This window comes from Dipteris shenzhenensis, chromosome 26 (genome assembly GCF_047967505.1).
Source record: "Dipteris shenzhenensis isolate YYH24624 ecotype China chromosome 26, Dip_SZ_1.0, whole genome shotgun sequence".
In the NCBI taxonomy this organism is placed as follows: Eukaryota; Viridiplantae; Streptophyta; class Polypodiopsida; order Gleicheniales; family Dipteridaceae; genus Dipteris; species Dipteris shenzhenensis.
Window position 1 is genome coordinate 22,638,248 of NC_141621.1, and position 22,287 is coordinate 22,660,534.

The 22,287-nt window shown below is 41.0% G+C and overlaps 1 protein-coding gene across 3 annotated transcripts; it reads right to left on the minus strand.

Annotated features, from left to right (window-relative positions):
- Nucleotides 1-3,118: 3,118 nt before the first annotated feature.
- Nucleotides 3,119-12,340, minus strand: LOC147884833 (uncharacterized). 3 transcript variants are annotated; one of them, XM_087397797.1, is made up of 5 exons: nt 12,269-12,340; nt 9,153-12,097; nt 8,616-8,808; nt 8,361-8,441; nt 3,119-3,395 (listed from the first exon to the last, which is right to left on the minus strand). In XM_087397797.1, exons 1-3 carry the CDS (start codon nt 12,297-12,299, stop codon nt 8,785-8,787), a joined length of 3,000 nt encoding a protein of 999 aa, XP_087253923.1. In that variant the 5' UTR covers nt 12,300-12,340; the 3' UTR covers nt 3,119-3,395; nt 8,361-8,441; nt 8,616-8,784. The 3 variants fall into 3 exon arrangements, with proteins under 3 accessions (XP_087253923.1, XP_087253924.1, XP_087253922.1); XM_087397798.1 differs by lacking the exon at nt 3,119-3,395 and adding an exon at nt 4,385-4,462; XM_087397796.1 differs by lacking the exon at nt 3,119-3,395 and having other exon boundaries at nt 8,251-8,441.
- Between the last annotated feature and the right edge of the window lie 9,947 nt (nt 12,341-22,287).

Here is a 22,287-nt window from a genome sequence, read left to right on the forward strand (position 1 = left end):
GTCTGCATCCCTCATTGACACCAGCGTCGTCAAGAGAAAGTCTTCCATTGTCTGGTCTGCAGTACCTAAAACCCCGAGATCTTTGACACTTGTGTCAACATCGAACCCCGATAGGACTCCGAGTGCCTCTTCCTCTCGTAGTCCAAAAAGAATCTCTATGTCATGGAGGAATACGTACTCTTCTCCATCGATAATGAGGGGAGACAAGGACCATCATTCTGAGTCTGGGTCAATGGTCTCCGATGCAGATTCTTGCTCTATTGGGGGCTCTTGAAGTAGGCTCAATGCTTGAGCTGCTTCCATCTCCTCTGTTGGATTGTCAAGACTCTCTTTCATGTAGATGTCAAAGTCTAGACCAGATCATCAGTTCTAATAGAGGAGGTGCTAGACGATGAGGCTTCTTTCTCTAAATTTCCTTCTTGGAGAAGGAAGATGAATGCCATCTCCCATGAAAAGAATTTGGTGCCTGTATTTCTTGTGATCCCTGCATCTAGGATGTCTTGACCTTCGACTGTCCTAAACCCTTCATCTGTAAGGTTGTCACAAAAGCGGGCCAAGTGCTTTACAAACTTAGGTTCCTCATTCACTCCTCTCACTTCGATCGCAGCTCATACAACACTCAATGGACTGACGTAGATGATCACACTCAAATAGAAAACCTTTCTCAAAGAGAGAGAGAGAGAGAGAGGGAGAGAGAGAGAGAGAGAGAGAGAGAGAGAGAGAGAGAGAGAGAGTGAGAGACAAAACTTAGATGTATTCTTCCACTATCTGTGGGTTGACAAAAGCTCAGAAGGTGTGCAAAGAAAACAGCAAAGAGACACTGATACAAAAGGGCTAAGTGTTCTCCTCTCCTAGACGCTTGCTCGGGTGCAAGGCTTTTAGTGCTTGTAATGAGGAATAAGGGGGAGTAGGTGGGCTTTATATAGGAGGGCTTGGAGCCTCCACCTGGCCGACTAGGGAGTTGGATCCTTGTCCAAGATACCGACCAGGTCAGGACCCCCTAACCGACCTATTTGGTCGATTATTTGGGGTTGTAGGTGGCCGAAAAGACCATGCTGGTCTTGCCTATAAATAGGCCCCTTTGTGGGCCTTTTGGGCTACTGATGCCAAGCCCAAATGTCCTCCATATGCTACTCTAGCCCCTCCCGTGTCTACTAGCACGTTTTCCACACAAGGTGCTGCCTCCATAAAGCCGAGTATGAACCTCCCTTCCCCCTATTGTCTTCTGCCCCCTTGTCCCCTCAAATCAGGGGCTCCCATGTGGGGGCAGTGACATTCTAACACTATAAGCCTATTTTCCTGTGATTCTTTCTAGCACATGTTCTGTAAAGGGCAGCAGGTAATGGTCTTTACATGTCATAGCATTTACCTTTTTTAAATCAACACATACTCGGATTTTACCATTCTTTTTCAGAACAATCACAATGGGGGACACTCAGTCCATATGTTCAACCTCATAAATGAATCCTACATCGATTAGCTTCTATATTTCTTCTCTCACGATCATCGTGTATTTTGAAGTCATTGAGTAGGGTCATTGTCTCACCGGTCTAATGTCATCCCATCATCGGGATGGTATGTTACATGACCTCGAGTGGCACACCCTTCATGTCAGAATACTTCCAAGCAAAGCAATCTTTGTATTCACGTAGGAGGGCAATTAGGGCCTCTTCTTGCCCGATTGTGAGGTCGTCCGCTAATGGGCATGAACTTGTTCATACCCTGTAGTTCGTCAACTTGGTTTTGCCATCTTGGGAACATGTAGAGTGCATGCACATTAAAGTATGTCTACAAAAAGATGTCTATGGAGTGTCAAAGGGATGACTCCCTGCCATACTTTCCTTGTAATCAAGGGCTCCGTCTAATGTACTCTTTTTTGTTCTAATACAATTATTAAAGTAGTCATGACTACAAATGACAACTTGTAACTGTACCATTAGCTTCTATCGTAGCAAACGTCAATGGGCCACGGATTGTAAGCAACTACAAAACTGAGGATAACATATTGCAAATTTCACACAATCAACGCATGAAAACAATCAAAGCTTTAACATTCGCATACACTCACACCCATCTTTTAAGCACATCACACTACACATATAGCACAACCAGAAAGAAGCTGCAAACAATGTGACCCAATCTTTCTACCATGCCAAGCATATCCTCCACACCATAAATTACCTCCTCATTACTTGTTCATATTACTCTTCTCGCACCCTAAGAAGACCCAAAACACCACAAATTGGTAGATTCTTAACTCATGTTCTTGCAAATAGTGTTAGTGAATTATTATCCCTTGCTCGATCATATTGATGCCAGCTATTTATATCTTCATAAGACTAGAATATATCCAATCTTACAAATTAACATTTCTACAAAACAAGTGAAAGAACAAAGGAAAGAAGGGAGTCTACAAGCAATTTTAAACTAAATTATGACTAAATGAGAAAAATAAAAAATAAAACAAGCAAACATATCCTTATGTTCTCATCAAAGCAAGATTCCAGAATTTCTTGTGAACCCCAATGCATGGGCTGCCATTTGGGGTCCGAAAGATTCCAGAATTTCTTGTGAACCCCAATGCTTACCAAGCTTTGAAATCCCAACCCAAACACCAAAACTTTGATTGCGAAAGGAAAGATATAGAGAAGGAAATAAGAAAATGAAACGAGAGAGAGAGAGAGAGATTACGTTGAATTTCCAACACAACAAGCCACCCAAAAAAGTAAAGAGCAACAACAATAACTAATGCTAACAGAAGGGAAAGATGAACCGTATATATATGAGAAAACAATTGAAACACCAATGCAAACATGAAGGAAAAATATTATCATTATTTTTTAATTATTTAGTTTCTCCCCCACCTCCTTATATTATTATTTAGTATTAGGTTAAAAATTCAAATAAACACATGAGGATTTCTTATGTGTGTCAGACGGCTCTTTTGTCAGAAGAGGTGAAAACCCACGTAATAAGTAGAAAGACTAAAATTCACAAAGAGGAGCTCCCAACAAAGACATCACCAGGCCATAATAAAAGACGCCCTCAACAAGAACTCGATCAAATCATCCATAGCCAATCATTGGGTTTCCAGAAAAGTATGCAAAGGAGCTATTTTTCCAATATCAAAATGACGTCCTTTGATCCCCTTACGATTCTTGTGAATGACGGTATTTCCGAATTTTTGAAGCAGTGAGATCAAACACTGACTTCATAAGGGGGTGAAAGAGCTCTAGATCAACATAAGTATCAGAAGCTGCTGCTTGGATCATTATATTTTGTGAAAGCTCTGGCACATGAGACTCCAGGGTAGCCAAGCGCATATCCTGAGCATTTAAATGCGTATCTTGCTGTTGCTGACCCCACCATGTCACCAACTGCGACGATAGGCATATCTGCATGAACATCGTTGGTCATATCTACAACATCAAAACCAGTATAGAAACAACAGTATCTAGAGGAGCAATAAATGTTGAGCTGTATCTGTGCCCACAGCCTCCACACTGCATGTAACAAACCTCCCACGGTACTGAGGTAGATCTCTGATCTAACATAGAACTCGTACCGGGCAATATGACATATATTCTTTGGATGGGTCAAAACAAGGATCCCATGGCATAAAATGAGCCCATAATCCTTGTCCCCAAGTGCCGCCTTGACTAAATAAAGAGCAGAGGATTTCTGACAAGGCACACTAAGCATAATAGAAGGCTCTACCAAGAAAACTAAATTGGAAGGTGGCTGCCCTTGGATTGCTAGGTGTCCAATAGTGGGTACCCCTTGGATTGATGTGACTCCAAGGGAAAAGGAGCATTAAGTAAGCTCATGTCAGAAGTTGGCCAACTTTGCAGCCAAGGTGAGGGGTGGAAAAGCCATCCTATCAACGTGATTGAAGGGAAGTAGCATTGAAAACAGTCAGCTACGTGGAGATGCATTGGGAGCTGTAGATTGAGAAAGATAACTTATTTCTCCAACAAGGCAAGCAAAGTGGCAATCATGGAAGCAACCAAAGTAATAACTGTGGAAGTCTCTTTTGTAGAACCTAAATCACAGCTTTCCAAAACTCCAATTAACAACACAAATTTTAGTGAGGTTGACCTTTGGTGTGACTCACCTCAAACAATCCACTTGCCAATTCAGTTTCCTGCCCTTACAAGGCAAAAGTTCAATAATCACAAATGCAACTGTGATCACAAAAGTCTAGTATGAGAGTAGGAAGCTCCAATGTAAGACAACCTTTAAGAACCACCAGTATTTTTTCGGCAAAGAGCCTTATAAGAATCAACAACTTGAGATCCTGCAATCAATTAGCATATGTGGCAGGAACAATCTTACAAATAAGCCATTGAAAGATCCCACAACCCGGCAGCAAGGTCACGTCATTTATGTTCTCCCAAAAAAACTGTAGCTTCCTAGGAAGATATGTGTTCTTATTTGTTCTTCAGTACTCCTTCTACGCTTTCTACAAATGAAGGAGTGCATTGAACAAAAATTACTAACCCTCATTCAAAGATATAACGGAAGTGAAGTTAAAGCACTCAACCACTAAGTTTTAAACCTATCTGAGGAAGTTAAACAAAAGTATACCTGGACAAGAGGGTTACAACTGTTGCAAAGCACTACAATGACATATACCTTTGTAAGACTAATAATATATCCAATCATACAAATTTAGATTTTTTGTTCTAAAGTCCAAAAATCTACACACAAAAAAAAGAAGAAAAAAGAGGTAACAAATTTTGAAAAACATAAGGAAGACATACTTAGCAAGCAAAGCAACACTTATGTCGTCATCAGTGCCCAAGCATAAGCAGCTATACTGGGTTTCTAAAGACCCGCAGAGTCTCTTGGGCAAACCCAATGCTTACTAAAATACATCACATAAACAAAAGAGAAAGAAAACAAGAAAAAAAGAAGAAAGGAAGAAGGTGACTAAGAAAAAATAAACAAGCAAATCAAGAAACAAAAACTTCCAAAAAACAGTAATAAAATCTCTCTCTCTCTCTCTCTGTCATGTAGGAAAGAAAGAAAGAAATTACAGAAGGAATGAATTATGTATTATGTACGGCTTCCTACAAAGGTGCAAAATTACATTCCTAACTTAGAAAGCACATGCATACTAAATCAAACTGTCACCACAATGTAAATATCCTAAGTCAAAGTACAGTTGACCATTTATTTGATCATAATTAAAGAGTTTTATATGTGTTAATTATGGTCAAAGAATTCTTTTAATGGTCAAAGGATTGACTACGGCCAAAGATACTTGACTCTAGTCAAGTAAACCTGACTTCGGTCGGGGAGACTTGGTTTATTACCAAGAGGGTTAACTGCGGTTAACCAGAGAACTACAGAGCTGACTACGGTCAGAGAGTGTTGACTTCGGTCAACAAGACTTGGCATACGCCAAGAGGGTTAACCCCGGTTAACCAAGATGTGCCAACTTCGGTTGGAGAGACTTGGCTATAATTAAGGCGCCTCGACCCTTGGTCAAAGCTCCTTAATTATAATCAAGAGTGTTGACTCTGGTCAACCAGAGAATAAATATATTTTTTTATATTTGTTAGGTGTGCACATGTGTTCAGTGGGGACGCCCACCGTGACTAGAATTAGTCCACAGTGTGTTATTTGCATGCAAAGCGCTAACAATTAATGGGTGCCATGGTGGTGCGCTTTAATTAATTGTTGCAGGTACTAGGAAGAGTTATTTTTCCTAAGCGCTACGGGAGCCTAACAAGCATCTAGAAGGCAGTTCGTGTGACCAAGTGCTTTGAAGACTCCAGAGTGGCCCTTAGTGGCATGTAATAGGACTTAGTCTAGATTTTAGACAAGTGCCATGTTCCCAATTTGAAATGAGCTTGAAGCTCTTGTAATGAAGGGATTTTCATGTTTTTAGAGGATGTATTAGACAGCTCTACGCTGAACTTTTGTAACAGATTCTCTTCAAGTAATAAAATACCTTCGAAGGGGTCCAGCCCGACATGTTGTCCTGGGCCCTAGTGTCTCTGTTGAGAGAGGGAGAGATTGCGTTCACATCTCTGGTATTGGATGCACGTACGCCATCAGCAATACCAGGACTTGCGCTATTCCACCAGACACTTGCACCAAAGATTAGTGTCATGTTAATTTTCCACCCGAGGCGTCACTCCCATGGGTAGCCTGTGTCCTGTTGAGACATCACGCAATCGTCTGCTCAAAGCTCTCTCCAAGGAATGACACAAACTCATGCTCCTGACTCCTCGCTTAGCTTACTAACTGCAGGACCCCATGAACTTTCGCACTTTGCCTGGCCACCGTCCTGCGTATAGCCTTCATTGGTGCATCCAATGGTAGATGGTCACCAGGTGTTTTAAAAAACTAGTGCTTGAGAACCAGAACTCGTAGCCCACTGTTTGGCGGAATTTGCAAGCAGCCAAAATAGAGCATTGAGAGGTCCAATGATCTTCTGATCACCCAACCACACATCCTCAAGCCTTTCTTGGATCGTCACCACCTGAGAAGATGGCGAATCCCAAGCTCTGATACCAATGCAATACTAGCTCTCGTAAAAGACAGCAGAGACACTCTCATTTGGAAAATCTACGGAATTGGAAAGAAATGACTCCATATTTTGCCAAATCAGAAATGCTTGAGTCAATGTGAGGCATTTTCATAACTGTAAACCACTATATTCAGGTTGTTCACGTTTATCATATATATCAACCTCTAATCCTAGGATAGATTGAGAAAGTCTAAGATCTAAGAAGACACAAGAGTCCCCTCTTGAAGTGCAGTTCAGTTAGTCACGAGGATATATTCCTTCTCCAAAAGCACAAGTGTCTTTGTACATAAAGTCTTGAAACTCAGGAACATCCGGTACAAATAAATCATCTATAAAACGCCCACAACTTGGCTAAGCTTATAAAATGATAGGGCAGGTATTGATAGAAATAAGACGTTGCATAAACTCAAATTCATAAGTGAAAAGATAAAAGTTTGCTAAAAAGACAGCACAATTGGTGCCCATAGGGAAACAAAGAATCACCTATTGTGATGTAAAGATTATCTACAAGAAAATCTATCCAAGAGCAAACATCTTCAACACTTACTAACTTTGTGTGTCTTTTCTTTTTAGAACAAATGTCACGATCTCTTTTATTTAGCCACAAAAAGTTAAAACATAAAGCTGTTTTCTCAACTTTTAGCACTTTTACCTTTGTCAAATCTCAGCTTAAAAACTTCAGCCATTAGCTTTTTAATTCTAAACTTCAGATCTTCCAGCTCGATCTTTATATAAAGCGTAGTAAAATCATAGGTTTGAAGGACATAGGAGACTGAATGCTTCGAGAGGAATTAAAAACTTTTACAATAAGAATCACTCCTACAGAGTCATTTAAAATCCAGCTTGAATGGAGGGGACATCTGCCTCCTTTAAGAAGTCCCTCCAAAGTTCATGGACACTAGGCAACATTGCTTTGAAGCAGTAGCTTAGCCATTTAGAGACATCTGTCAAAGTAGTCTCACAAGCAGCTGCAATAAATCTTGGCTTTTGTGGAGTTCTATGAAACTTCCAAGAGCAGCACAAAGAAAATGGATACTTGGATTGCAAACAAACCCTGAAGACTTGCAAAAGCTCTAGTGTTTTGAGATCAGATCCTTTTGAGAAACTAAGGCAGGGACGTAAGTTTTGGCAGACAAGTTCACTTCTCTCAAAAGATTTTCTAAGCAAAACTTTTTGCAAATTAAAACAAAGTTATTGGAACATTTGTCCACATAAGAAATGACAAATTTCATATGGAATTTTCAAAGAAGGATTTCATCTTCTTTAGAAAGATGGTTACTTTTCTTTGAGCAATTAATGGAAGGGACTTCTTCTAGTTTCAAAGCAACTTTCTTCAAAATCTTCCCTTTCCATTCTAATAAGATATTTTGAACTCCTAAACTTTCTTCTATTTGCAAAGCAAACTTTGAGATTCCCCTAGCAATAGCTTTTAAAAGGCAAAACTCTTTGAAAGAGCACAATGACATACTATAATACTGTTCTTTTCATATTCTGATTAACGTACCAGCACCAGAAAAATGTTCAGGGCTGGCCATAGTATGCTATGAAAATTTATATACATGAACGCTATTGTCTAGATTGCAATCATGGCACACACTAGCTGCCACAACCCTACAAATATACAGACTTTACTGTACACATGATATGCAGTTGTTTAACTCATCAGGCCAAATTTCTCCTTCTCAACTGTTTTGCACATATGCGTTCACTAAAATAATTTCCATACCACAGCATTTTCAGTTACAGTCGGCTATTTTTCAAATCTATGTAGTTCAAAAGGTGTCCTTTTACTTAGAAATTGAAAGCAGCAGAAAAATACCTGTGGCTATTGGCAGTAACCATCTTCAGAACACCCTCAAAATAGCGATGCTCACAACATAAAGGTTGTCGTGTGCTTGATCTACAGGTTTTGCCCAAGAAGTTCCAAGTCAAAAAGAATGCTAACAACAAGCTTATCCTATGCTCTGTAGGCTCTGAACAAATAAAGTGTGAACTTGCATACAAGGAGCACAAAATAAGAAATACCAATCACAATAAGCCATTCAAGAAAAGGAGGCCAATGCAGAATGCTTACATGCCTCACATTAATGTTATAATCTCAATGCCTGCCACTGGAATGCTTGTGCCAGGCAGCTATGGGCTACACAACTAGACACGAACATGCCGATCGGTTCAGTTTTGTAAATCCACAGAATCAGCACCCATGCACTCTAGCCGTTGATGCAGCCACCCCACTGTTAGAACTAGCCGTTGTTGCCCGTTAGCACCTGTATGTCAAAAAAAAAGAACGAAATTAAAAACAGAATCATTCAGCCCAGTCCAGGGTTACTTGAAACGAAGATCGCATCACACCCAAAAAACTGCAAACAGACCTGCTGTAATGCTTTGAAACAAGACCATAGAGACATATCCACACAAACTAACTTGCAGGGGATTCCAAGTTGAAAAGATTTCCATTTCAAAAACAGGAAATGAGATGGCATGATCACAGTAAACCAAACAAGAGTAATGCTTGCTGACATAGAACTGACTGATTGCCCTCCCTCAGGCAAGCAAAAGAAAACTAACAGACGATGCTGAAAACATTCTAAACCAGCATTATGTTTCTTACCTTCTTTTCATTTGCTTCTATTTCTCCTATGGAAATCATAAGATCTGTCAAGGCTGCCATCGCCATATCCAACTCTTTATTGCTTAAGCAAGCATGAATCACTTTGAGCTCAGACAAAATAGACTCAAAACAGGTTTTTTTCATTATCCCCTGCAGAAGCTTCCTTGGCAGGCTAGCTTCGCCGTGCTTGCAAAAGTAGCTAATAACCTGGATTAAAAATTTGCCATGATGAGAAGAGGCATTTTCCATTGCTTTGCATAATACAATAGTTGCACCAGCTGAACCTTCTGTTTTGCAAAGGCCTTCGATCAAAGCTTCTGTGGCATTACTTTTTGGCCACTTACCAATTTCCACCAGATCTTTGAAGACTCTGCTAGCGCTCTCAAATTTCCTTCCTTTACAAAATCCCAGTATTATAGCATTGTAAATTTTACCACTTGGAAGAAAGCCTGCTTCCACCATTTTCTTCAACAATTTATAAGCCTCTTCCACTTTACCAGCATCACATGCACTTCCTATGAGCACACCATAAACAACAATATCAGGAACACATCCCTTGTAGATTAATTCATCGAACCATTTCAATGCTTCTTCCACATTCCCTCTCTTGCACAGTCCATCAATTAATGCCTTGTAATTATCAAGATTTGGAGCAGAACCATCTCCAGCCAACTGATTCATCAAATCATAAGCCTTTGCAATTTGGCCAGATTTGCAGAGACCATTGATGAGTGCACGGTATGTTATAGAATCAGGAATACAATGATTTCGAATCATGTCATATAGAATACCATAGGCCAGCTCAGCCTTGTTCATTTTACACAATGCATCCATAATTATAGTGTATATAACATGATTTAGAGGTATACCACTTTCAAGCATCTCATCCAAAAGTTGCAATGCTGCTTCCAACCTGCCTGCCTTACAGAATCCATCCATTAATACCCCGTATGTAATAGCATCAGGAGCACAATTTCTGCTTTTCATATGAATGAAAACGTTCCAAGCTTCATCCATTCTATCAGCTTTGCAATATCCATTGATCAAAGAAGTAAATGTTTGCACATCAGGAGCACAACCACTTTCCTGCATTGTCTTTGAGAGCTCATAAGCATCTTCTTGTTTGCCTGCCTTGCAAAGGCCGTTGATTAATGTGTTGTACGTGATAACAGTTGGAATGCATCCCCTCTCTAGCATTTCGCCCATCAATCGGTGAGCCTCATCCACTCTACCTACTTCACATAAACCAGCCAGCAATGTGTTGTAAGAAGTCGTAGTGGGCAAACATCCCCTCGTTATCATCTGTTGCAAAATTGAAGACGCATCGTCTATTCTCTTTGCTTTGGAATAGCCATGCATAAGCGTGTTAAAAGTGACTGAATCTGGGGTTTGGCCCACTGTCAACATTTGATTGTACAATGTTTTCGCTTTCTCCCAGTCCCCTTTTTTTACATAAGCATCCAGAAGTGTATTGTACGTTAGCAAGTCGGGAAGACAACGGAAGACTTTCATCTTACAGAAGACAGACCAAGCCTGATCAATCATTCCTCCGCGTACAAAGCTTGATATTACAATGTTAAAAGTTACTGTATGAAACTTGCATCTATCTAGTCTCATTGCTGATAACAAGTTCTCCAGGGCTTGGAACTGCCTAGCACGCCCTACCACTGTCAGGATGCCATGATAAGTGACAGAATTATGTTTAAAGCCATTCTGCCTCCCAGCCCAAATGAAAAAGCCCACTGACATTTCTACATTCTTCACTTGCTTTAGCACTTCCTGTACATGGACTGACGTCAACTTTCCCACAGCCCCCTTAAGTGCAATCTCAACATCATCTTTGCACCAATTGTTCCTGCTCAGGATTTCACAAATAGCCTGCACTTCCTGGTGTAGCCTTTCTCTCTCATCACTTTCAGCAGTCGCATTGATCTTCCTCTTTCGTTGAATAGTACCTGTTTTCCTGTGAATTTTTCCCTTTACATGCCTGAGAGAGGCTCCACATCTGGGTTCATGTGCCTTCTCGTTTACGCCTAAGACAAATAACCGGTGAGCCTCATCCACTTTGCCCAATTCACATAAACCAGTTAACAATGTGTTGTAAGAAGGCGTAGTGGGTGAATAACCCCTCCGTATCATCTGCTGCAAAATTGTACAGGCCTCCTCTAGTCTCTTTGCTTTGGAATAGCCGTGCATAAGAGTGCTAAAGGTAACTGAATCTGGGGTTTGACCAGCCTTCAGCATTTGATCGTACAAATTTTGCGCTTTCTCCCACTCCCCATTTTTTACGTAAGCATCCAAAAGGGTATTGTAAGTTAACACGTCGGGATGGCAGCGATAGACTTTCATCTTACAAAAGACAGCCCAGGCCTGCTCAATCAATCCTGCCCGTCCATAGCTTGAAATTACAATATTAAAAGTTGCTGTATGATACCTGCATCTATCAATTCGCATTGCTAATAATAATGTCTCCAGAATTTGGAATTGCCTAGCATGGCCTAGCAGCCTCAGGATGCCATGATAAGTTACAGAATTATGTGTAAAATCATGCTGATTCCCGGCCCAAATAAAAAAGCCCACTGACATTTCTACATTATTCACATGCTTCAGCACTTCCTGTACATGGATTGACGTCAACTTTCCCACAGCTCGCTCAAGTGCAATCTCAACATCATTGCACCAATAGTTTGTGCTTAGGATTTCACATATGGCCTGCACTTCCTGATGTAGCCTTGCTGTTTCATCTTCACCAGTTCCATTGGCCTTACCCTTGCGTTGGAAAGTACCAGTTTTCCTGTAAGTTTTGAACTGTTTATGCCTGCGAGAGGCTGCACATGCGGGTTGATGCGCCCCCTGGTTGGCGACTAGGGTGGTAAAGCACATTGCAACGAATAACCTTCCAAGGGAGATGCTGTAGAGGGTGACGCTCTTGAAAATTGGACGACCTAAGAAAATGCCATAACAAAGAGATGCAGATGAGGGTCGCAGAGACGAAAGAAAAGGGAGATAATGGAAGATCTAAGCAAATGCGATAACAGAGAGCGAGGTGGGAAAAAAAATGCAAACCCAGATCGCAACGAACTTGAAAAACGAGCAAAAGCAGGCGAATTCAAGACCTGAGGCGAGAAACAGAGCATGGGCTGCCATCGTTGAGCAGCCTCAAGCGTCTTGGGTGAAAGATCGAAAACAAGGTGCCATACGTGGTAATTGAAATGTTATTTCGTGATGCAGAATTAAATTATTGAATGATAGAATGGAAGGATGCCGAGTGTTTCGTTCATTCATTTCCCACCTATTGTAATTGAGTGTTATTCCTCATGAATGGGTTGTTTCGTGTTATTATTGATGCGTCATGGTCCTCAGGTGGCTCGAAGTAAATTCCAGCCCCCCCATCCCGTACATTCCGTTGGCAAAAGTTACATCACGGCATGCGAGACATCAACGTCACTCTTCCACGCTCATCTGTCACCATCTAACCTGGGAAGATCGCCAGAATCCAAGTTGGCAACGTGGAGGATGAAGCACGGGTCACTATCCCCAAGACCTTGATTCCCCAAGGGGAGGCATTTCCCAAAAATCAAATGGCGAGCGGCGAGAGAAATGCCTCCCTTGGGCATTTCCCTCATATCATAAGTAAATCATGATGTCTGAGCTCTCGAGTCAGCACTCTCTTTCTGGAAAAAAGTGTCCCTTTCACTGCTCACCCTTCTAGATTAGGCTACCTGGTCCTTGCTTTGCCACATGGTTATCCAGGTTCTATTACTATCTAAGGCACTGGTCATGAGTGGTTACACTCCCTTGTTGTTTATTTCCATTATACCAATAGTGGTTTGTATTTGTATATCATGTCTATCGTAAGTCTCCAAGTATTGTTATATGGGGATGTTTAAGCATCTGATGGATGTAAGAAGTGAGGGATTCGTGGTTTGATGTTGGAGGCCTCGATAGATGTAAGAGCATCCAAGATTTTTTGTCACATGTGCTATCGTCGCCCTGATGCCATTGTGTTAAAATGTTTTAGTACTAACTCTATAAGTTTATGTTTGCAATGGTTGGATAGAAGAGGAACAAAATCATAATATAGATCTAGACTTTGAATGGCTAGCTTTCCCTTTTATGTAGCATGACTTCAATTGCATTTATACATAAGCATGCTCTCAACCAAGTTGCCTAGGCATGTGATTAGGGCAATGGTTTGTTGCCATGTGTCATGGGGTATGGGCCACTAGGTTGTGCCACATGTGGGGTGGCCTCAAGTGCTTCCACCTAGCCACACATCCCTGTAAGTTTCCCGAAAATGCCCTAGAGAGGTTGCAAACCATGGGCTTTTTGGGGTACTCATCAAAAGCATGTGTGGCTAGAATGTTAGGACTTGAGGGTGTCCACATGTGACAACCTAGGGGCCTATGCCTCATGATACACTGTAGCAAAAATATAGCTCAATGGTGGTACCAAAGCTAGGCATACTTTGTGCATGGACTTAATGTCGTGGCATATGGGAATGTGACACTCCAATATCTTAAAAGTAGCTACTTTGACAATCTCTACACACTGCATGCACTATGATTCCAAGAACATTGTCACCAAATGCCATTATTCATGATCGTCTAGGCTCTAGCATTCGCCATGGGAGATGGCAACCCACGAGTGATAGCAAACTATGACAATCAGTCAACTAAGAATTTACCTTGCTTGGGGGCGTTGCTTTTTGGTCACTCCATGTGTGGAAACTTTGGCAAGTGGTGGCTCATGTATATGGAGCTTGTTTGTACTCTCTTGTGTATGTGGAGATGTTTGTTAGGTTTCTCAAGAGTGCAAAGGAAAAGGAATAAAGAGTTGCAAAAGTAGTTCATCTCGTGACGAAGACCAAGAGACATACGACTTGGAAGTCATCCACAGGGAGTCGAGGGGTCGCACTTTGGTTGCAACATAAAATTAGACAAGGAAGCTGATGGGCCCATAGAGAACCTACAGCTATTGAATAAATGTAAAATGTTCTATGATGAACAAAGTGAACATTTTTTGGAGTTAGTCATGTATTCTAGATTTTGCAAAGAAGTGAGGTAAATGTGTGTGGAGTGGTTTGTGTGTGTGCGCATGCACACGATACTTACAAAGAGAGGGGCTAAAAGGGCTCTCTTAAACTTGATATATAAGGCAAATTTAAAACTTGAACTCAACTTCACTCTCACATTATATGGCAAGAACTAATCTAACACTACTAGACCAAAGCCTTCTAGTGCAAAATCGCAACACCTACTAGGGTAGCAGCAATACCTCAGCCTTCTTCCCCAAGTAGTATGGCATCCTCTAAGCATACTACCGTCTCTTGAGAGAATTCTCCTACTCCCTCCCACGTGTCCCCTCGAAAATCCCTTAGAAATCCATTCAATATCACTCATTCCCCAATACGTCTCCTAGCCAAAACCCTATATCGACCCTCTCCAATGCTCCACCTTCCACTGAAAGAAACCCTACTAGATCCCATGGTGCCAACAATCTGCTAAATACTCCTATCCCTAAAACAAGTGATATTGAACAACCAAGAAATCCTTGGCCCGCCCAATCAAGTCCCCAAAGTAGATGTGCAAGGAATGACACCTATTGTTGCCACTTTTGTGAGATCAGTCTCAACATAGACAATTTGCCTACAAACCCTCTCTTGGTCAACAACCAAACGGTTAGCAAGTCCACCATAGTACTAGGATTAGGTGGTGCCTTTGCAATGGTAGAAGGCTAGCCAACATTAGGGTTGGAGATAGTTACCTACATAGAGCCAGTTTAAGTAGTACTGATTCAAGCACAGGCAATGAAGAAATGGAGTAAAGTAGACACTGAAGACAACCCACACTAAGAAGTGTATGATTTGGGAGGAGGAGGATGTATCAGAGGAAGAGGAAGTAGAAGATAACAAAGACACTAAAGAAAACCCACACTAAGAAGTGCATGATTTGGGAGGAGGAGAATGTATCAAAGGAGGAGGAAGCACAAGTTCTAAAAAGACTGTTTGCCTTGGAGCAATATTCTTGTACTCCAACAAGCTCCTAGGATGAAGAGGAGGAAATGACTGAGCACAAAATCTCTCTAAGAGATTATGAAGTACCAAAATTATAGGTTCTTTGGGGGCAATACAAGAGGCATCAAAACAGATGTTGACTATGGAGCTAGAGGACTCCAATTTGTGCTATCAATGTAAAGAGAGTTAATATTGTGCAGCAGATATAGCACTACCATGGTGCCTTTGATTAAACAACGGAATCCAAGACAAACTTCATGGTTTCTCAGTTTATTTTGGAAAATCTTGTTTCAAATGTTTATTCATGTCTTTCTTAGTCCATGCTATAGGTTCTGGTCAAAAGATCAAATTTTCATGGTCACGATGAAGAAATGTGACTTTAGCGTTGTGGGGCTTAAAGGCCAATGTATCTTAAACCGAGTTATGTACAATACTCAAACACATATATATATGGATGACATAGAAGATTAGGGTGTTTTGTACCCACCAAAACTTGTTTGGCTCTCTCTTTTGGCTCTCCCTCTCTCTCACCTTCCTCTGTTCCGCTTCCATTGTTGAGATCTCTGAATTGGTATTAGAGCGCGCATGTTCTAGCTGAGCCCGAGTGTGAGCCTAGAGCTCGAAGCCTGCTCTACTACAACTCTGTGGGAGGAAGGAGAAGCTCCATTGGGTGACTCGACCTGCATCCTGGTGTGCAGAAACCTTTGGAAAATTCTATGAGTAGTTTTTTGCAAGCCAGCAGGTGGTTTTGGAGGAAAAATATGTTTTTTGATGATTCCCCTGTTCCTTTCGATGATAGCTGAGAGTCTGGAATGCCTTGCAGAGGCAATTGTTGCTTGCTTTTGGTGTCCATTGCACTTTGGGAGTTCAAAAACTCTATTGTTCTTGAATTTGGGATCATTTCATTGGATTTCTGGCTCACTGTCTTTGCTTCAACGTTTTTCTGTTGCAGTGTGTTGGAACTCAAGTTTGAAGCAACCATTTGTAGATGTGTCAGTTTTGGTGGACTCAAGAGGTCTTAAAACTTCTGTGTTACTCATCATTTGCACTCCGTTGTTACAAACATGTTTGTTTGTAAAAGCATTTTTTGGTCCGTGTGTTGGACCCAATGATTGGGACCACCGTTTTCAAAACTCTCTATTCCATTACATTCCGAAGGCAATGTATGCTACCTTTGTAACTGAAGATGTTGAACACATATGGCAATGGTGGACTCATTGCAATGGATGCTACCTTTGGAACTTCTTAGGAAGATTTCTTCCTCATCCTCCTCAAGTTCAGCCACCATGTTTACACCTTCTGCTCCGTCTCACTGAGCTGCTGAACCGTCTGCTTAGGGGTGCACCACTAAGAATTCCTAGATATCACATGCGCTCAAGGGGTATTAAAAAAAACCCCTCAGCTAAAATTTTTTCCCCAATAAAACCACCCCTCTTTACTTATGAACTAATGGATTCTTTTCTAAATTTTTTAATTAAAAACCCCCTCCTGTTATTGTAAGCGTGTTAAAATTTTTCCAAAAGTGGGATTAAAATACCCTCCTTTTGAATGCACGCTATAAACTAAAATTTTGGGAGGTGAACCCCTTGAGACCGTCTGTTTCTCTATCAAAAATCCATTCAAAGGTTCAAACCTTTGAGTTTTGGATTACAGGTCAATTGCAAGGGTTGACTCCCCATTTCCCATTCATCCATTGGGATTTTAGAGTTCTAGCAGAAGAGAGATAGTTGCATATTGTCTTGTTGAGTCCGATTATACAATGATGCCCATGTTTTGAGGCATCCCATGTTCTATTTTCACTAGCAGTCATTGCCGTGGGGCCGTGATTTCTTGGATATACCTTATGTAGAGATCACTCTGGTTGCAGTCTGAGGAGTGTGCACTCATTTGTGGTTTGCATTGGGTTGCAATGGATGTTTTACAGGCCATTTGGATGCATTGCGGTCCTTGTTGGATGCACTAATAGGCCCATAATGCATTGTGGGATGCTTTATTGATGGGAGTTTAGCACACAGATGCTATTTTATGCTGAGGGAAAGCTTCGACACATTGTAGTTGATGCACTTACAGTGCTATGCTCTCTTGGATGAGACATTATTGATGCTTATGCCCATGGACGGTGTTTATGCTTGAGGCATTTGGCTCTTATTGGCATTGGGTTTACCATTGTCTTGTCATCGCAAGTTGACATTTTATTTTGGTCCAGATTTTCTCATATGGATGCATAGTATATGCACATGAGTCAAATGCATTTTGATGCTTTGAGCCTTGAGTTTTGGTGACACTACCTTCATTAAGGCAAACATATTTGGGTGCACCTCGTATTTGGTGTCATTTCTCTCTTGCAGGTACTAGCATTTGGGATTTTGTTTCATTTGCATCATGGCATCCTCTTCCATGTCTAAAAAGGAGTTTTTCAGCATTAATGGGACAAACTTTTCTTTATGGAAAGAATAGATAGGGGATGTGCTTATTGAAAAGAAGAAGATTAAACCCTTGGTAGGGATTGGACCTAAGCCTGTGGATATGTCTAAGGATGATTGGAATGAGTTGGATGCATTAGCAAAGTCTTCTATTAGACTTCATGTTATAGAGTCAATCTATTTCATAATGGTAAATGAGTAGACCATGGAAGATTTATGGAAGAAATTACGTGCCACTTATGAGAAGGAAACTGCCTCTAATAAAGTTTACCTCATGAAGAGGTTGTTTGAGTTGCAGATGAAGGAAGGGGTCTCCATTGCTTCTCACTGGAATGAATTCAATATTATTTTCAGCCAGTTTTAGGCTCAGAAGACTAAGGCAATATTCCTCTTGTGTAAATTTCCATCCTCATGGGATACCTTCAGTACAGCTATCAGTAACTCTGCACCTGGTGGAATACCGAAGTTTGATGATGTTGTGGGTAGCTTGTAGATTAGATGGAAGTCTATGGATGGCAACAAGTAGGATGCAGCCTTAAATGTGCAAAGGGGCAAATCACAATTCAGGGGGAAGTCCCAAGAAAGAGGGAAGTCTCGTAGCAAATCTAAGGCATGGAACATTGAGTGTTACCATTGTGCCAGAAGGGCCACATGAAAAAGGATTGCAACAAGCTGAAAAGAGAGCAAAAGGATAAGAAAAATAAAGCAAATTGGGGTGTAAATAAGAAGAAAGAGAGTCCAAGGGAGGACAAATGAAAAATGAATTGAGGAGATTAATGTAGTCACACTGATGATAGTGACAATGACATTCTCTTCATCATGACTAGTCTACCTATAGACTTGCTTACCACTTTAGATGATGCATATTCCTAGGATTGGATTTTGGATTCTAGAGCTTCATTCCATGTTAATCCCCATAGGGAATGGTTCTCCACTAATGACAGTGGAAAGACACATCTTGGAAATAACTATGCATGTGACATAGTGGGAGCAAGTGACATATAGTTTTCTTTTGCAAATGGGTCTACATTTGTTTTGAAAAATGTGAGACATATGCCTAAGGTGACCAAGAGTCTCATTTTAGTGGATTACTAGATGATGCTAGTTTTTAGACCACTTTTGGCTTTCAGAGTTGGAAATTTCAAAAGGGCTCTATGGTTTTGGCTAGGTGTGGGACTTTTAGCATATGTGAGATCTTTGGAGCTATAGGACTATATTTAAAATTAATGCCATTTCTGAAGGCACTAGTGACTAATTTAACTATATCCTTTTTCCACCTCGAGTATGAAAGTTACTAGCATGTCAAGCAATGAGACCATCTGCAAGATACGTCCATACACTTGATTGAGCATAAGCCACTATGCATCGATCTTGATGCATACAATATATCGCAAAAAATACACATTTAATATGTATGTATGAAAACGAGGAAAAGATGAACACACACGCACACATCTTTGAAAGGAGATTACATGTATCAGGGGTGTTTGATCATGTTGTTGGAATAACCAAGCAGCCAAGTACTTTTGCATATACCACCCACATAGTTCTTAAGGTTTTCAATGCAAAACACCAAAGACAGAGCATGCTTGTTGGCCTCTGAATAGCAATGCTACATTTCAAGCATCTGCCACCACCGTGAAGCAAACTGAATGGGATACATGAACCGGTCCTCCCCTTGTTGGATAAGAATTCCTGCTAAAGTGTGTTACCCAAACCATGAATTGATGTAGAAGGTCTTGGACCAATCAAGATTGCATAGGATGGGTTCAGAAGAAAGAACACCCTTGATTTGCATAGACCCTTGATCACAGTCCTCATTCCAAGTTAAAGCAACACCATCTTTCAACAACATAGTCATGGGCCATGTGCAAATGGCATATTGGTCAATGATGCACTGGTAATATCGTGCCAAATTCATAAAGGAGCGAATGTGATGCTTTGTAGTTGGTGGAGGGAGCTTAAGGATTGCATCTATCTTTTCTGGATAACACCATCTACTGAGACAATGTGCCCAAGCAATCTACCTTGAGTGGCTTCAATAGTGCATTTCTCAGGGTTGAGGCTACCATTTGCTTCATCAATCCTTGAAAGGCCATGTGGACCTTCATGACATGATCATTTTACGTGGAGAATATGCAAAAATCATCTAGGAACACCTTTAAGAAAACCCCCAAATAAGGGGAAAACACCATTTGCATGAACCATTGGAATGTGGTAGGGCATTTGGTGCGACGAAAAGGCATTACCTTGAAAAAAAAAGTCCCCCATGGGGTAGCACACATCCTCCTCGGCAATTTTGATATGATAGAATCCAGAGTAGCCATCACAAAAAGTGTACATTTCATGGCCGCTCACCTTCTTTAATATGATGTTTTGAAAATGTAGAGGATGATGATCTCTCTTTATGGTAGCATCGAGCTTCTTATAGGTCAATGCAAACCTGCCACTTGTTCTTCTTCTTCAAAACCCATTCACTATTGTGAATAGGAACAGTGAACCTTACTTCTACCAATTTCTACACCTCTGTGCATAGCACAATGGTTTAAATTGGTCCCAATCTCTGAAATTTCTAAGCTACCAGCCTAGCAGCAGGCTTAAGCTCTATTTTATGCTATATGGTAGTCACATGGTGAAGATGGTGGATAACTTGTTGCAAAGAGGTCAAGGAAATCTTTCAACATCTCTAGGAACTCATCCTTTTCACTAGAAGTAAAATTAGTAGAGAAAGCATGGATTCAAGCTGTTGAGGATTGGCTATTACCTTCATTGCAAGCTGCGGTGCAGGGGACACATGCATAATGTATATTTCTTTCTCAGAGACATCCTCCCCCCTATTTGAATCCTCTATTGACCCTGATAATGCAGATGAATGATGCAGTGCCACTTTCTAGGTCTTTCTCTTCTTTTGGTTTGGCAAAAATAGGTTGTACAGGAATCTTCTCTTTTAAAGCACCACAAGACGTGTGTCCAGTTTTCCAATAATTGACTCTCAGCCAAGGTCGCCCCAGTATGGTGGGGTAGCTTCTTCATGTGTCTTTTATGTTGACTACATAGAAATTAACTGTGGTGGTCAACCCATTGATAGTGATGGGCAAATCCTACATAACCCTCATGGTGGCAAGTTGCCTCCCATCTGCTGCCTTGATTTGAGTAGAGGAGTGCCTTGGACATTTCAGATTCAAAATTTTCATGATACGGGGTACCATGATGTTGCATGCATCGCCACGATCAACACACACACTTTTGATGTGGCAATTATCAATGACAACATCTATTGTCTATGTGTGGCGATCGATATCTTCAAAAAGTTGATGAAATCGCTCACACTTTTGCCTTATTTTTGGACCTTCGTGTAAAAGCCCTTGTTGTAGCTCATGCCTTACTTTAGGACTAATGCTATCAGTTGAGGAAGCATGATATTCAAGGGCCGGTGGGCAATGTCCTGAACTAAGGAATAGTCTTCTTGACTAGACCCAATGGGTAAATATGATGGCGACCACTTACTTCTACGGGTTTTGGGGGCTTTAGCTTTATCTATAGGTTTTAGCTTGAGGAAGAATTCATCTTAGCTCTTAAAATTAGATAACTCAACATGTGTTGAGTCATTCCAGTTTAGAATTTGGCATTGTCTTCTTACGTGGCAATCAAGCGATCAAGGAGTACGACTGATCAATCCCATATTGGCACGACATCTCACCTTCCAACTGCTTCAAATTTGCCACCTGCAAATGCACATTCTCCTGCTCTTCATCTTTGCTGAAATACTCAATCATTAATGCCGTTAGCCTTGGCCAACTTGATGAACTGCCTTTAGCTACTTCTCATAACATGCCTATGCCAACCCTTCCAAAAATGTGGGAAGCACTAACAATTAATAGTCTTCTATTAGAAAATTAAGAGAAACACATTGGCGCTTAAAGGCCACAAGATACTCAAAAGGATTTTCATCCATTTATCCTCTAAACACTAGGATATCAGCCATTGTTTGAAAGAGAGAGATTGGAAGCAAAGGGAAAGGAAAATTTATATAGGGGCGCTATTGTCGAGGCACACAATGTTGCATCATCAAATTATCATCAACGTAAAAAAAAAAGCCAAGATAAAAGTGAGGAGTTGTAGAGCTTGCACATCACCCTCGGCCTCTTCAAGCTCTTGCAGCTTGCACGCGATTTCTTCTAGTGGGGTGCGGTTTGGCATTTTAACTCCTTTGAAAAGGTACCAGCTTTTGACTCAAAAATGGCACATGCATGTGTGTTAGCCACACTATTCTAGGACCTTGGAATGTGACATACTTGAATCTTTTGGAGCTCTTAGCAAGAGTGGCGTTCTTATGGCATGGGGCCAAGGTTTGACTCTGCACTTTCTAATCATTGCTTACTTGAGTTGTTCGTGACACATGAGTTGAGAATCCTCCTGCACTTCAAGTTAGATGATTTGATGATCTCTTGCATTTTGTAAGCCAAAGATGAGGGCCAAATACTCAGATTGGTTGCAGGTGTCTACCGCGCCATAGGACTACTATATCAGAACTCCACCCTATCAGGCGAGACAAAGGTCACAATGGCACCTACTGCTTTTGTTGAGGACTTGTAGGCACCATCAAAATGCATCACCCATGCTGTCATTATATAAATATCAAAATACATACATCCCAAGTGTCATTGTAATCCAAGATTGGAAGGATGAAAGAGTG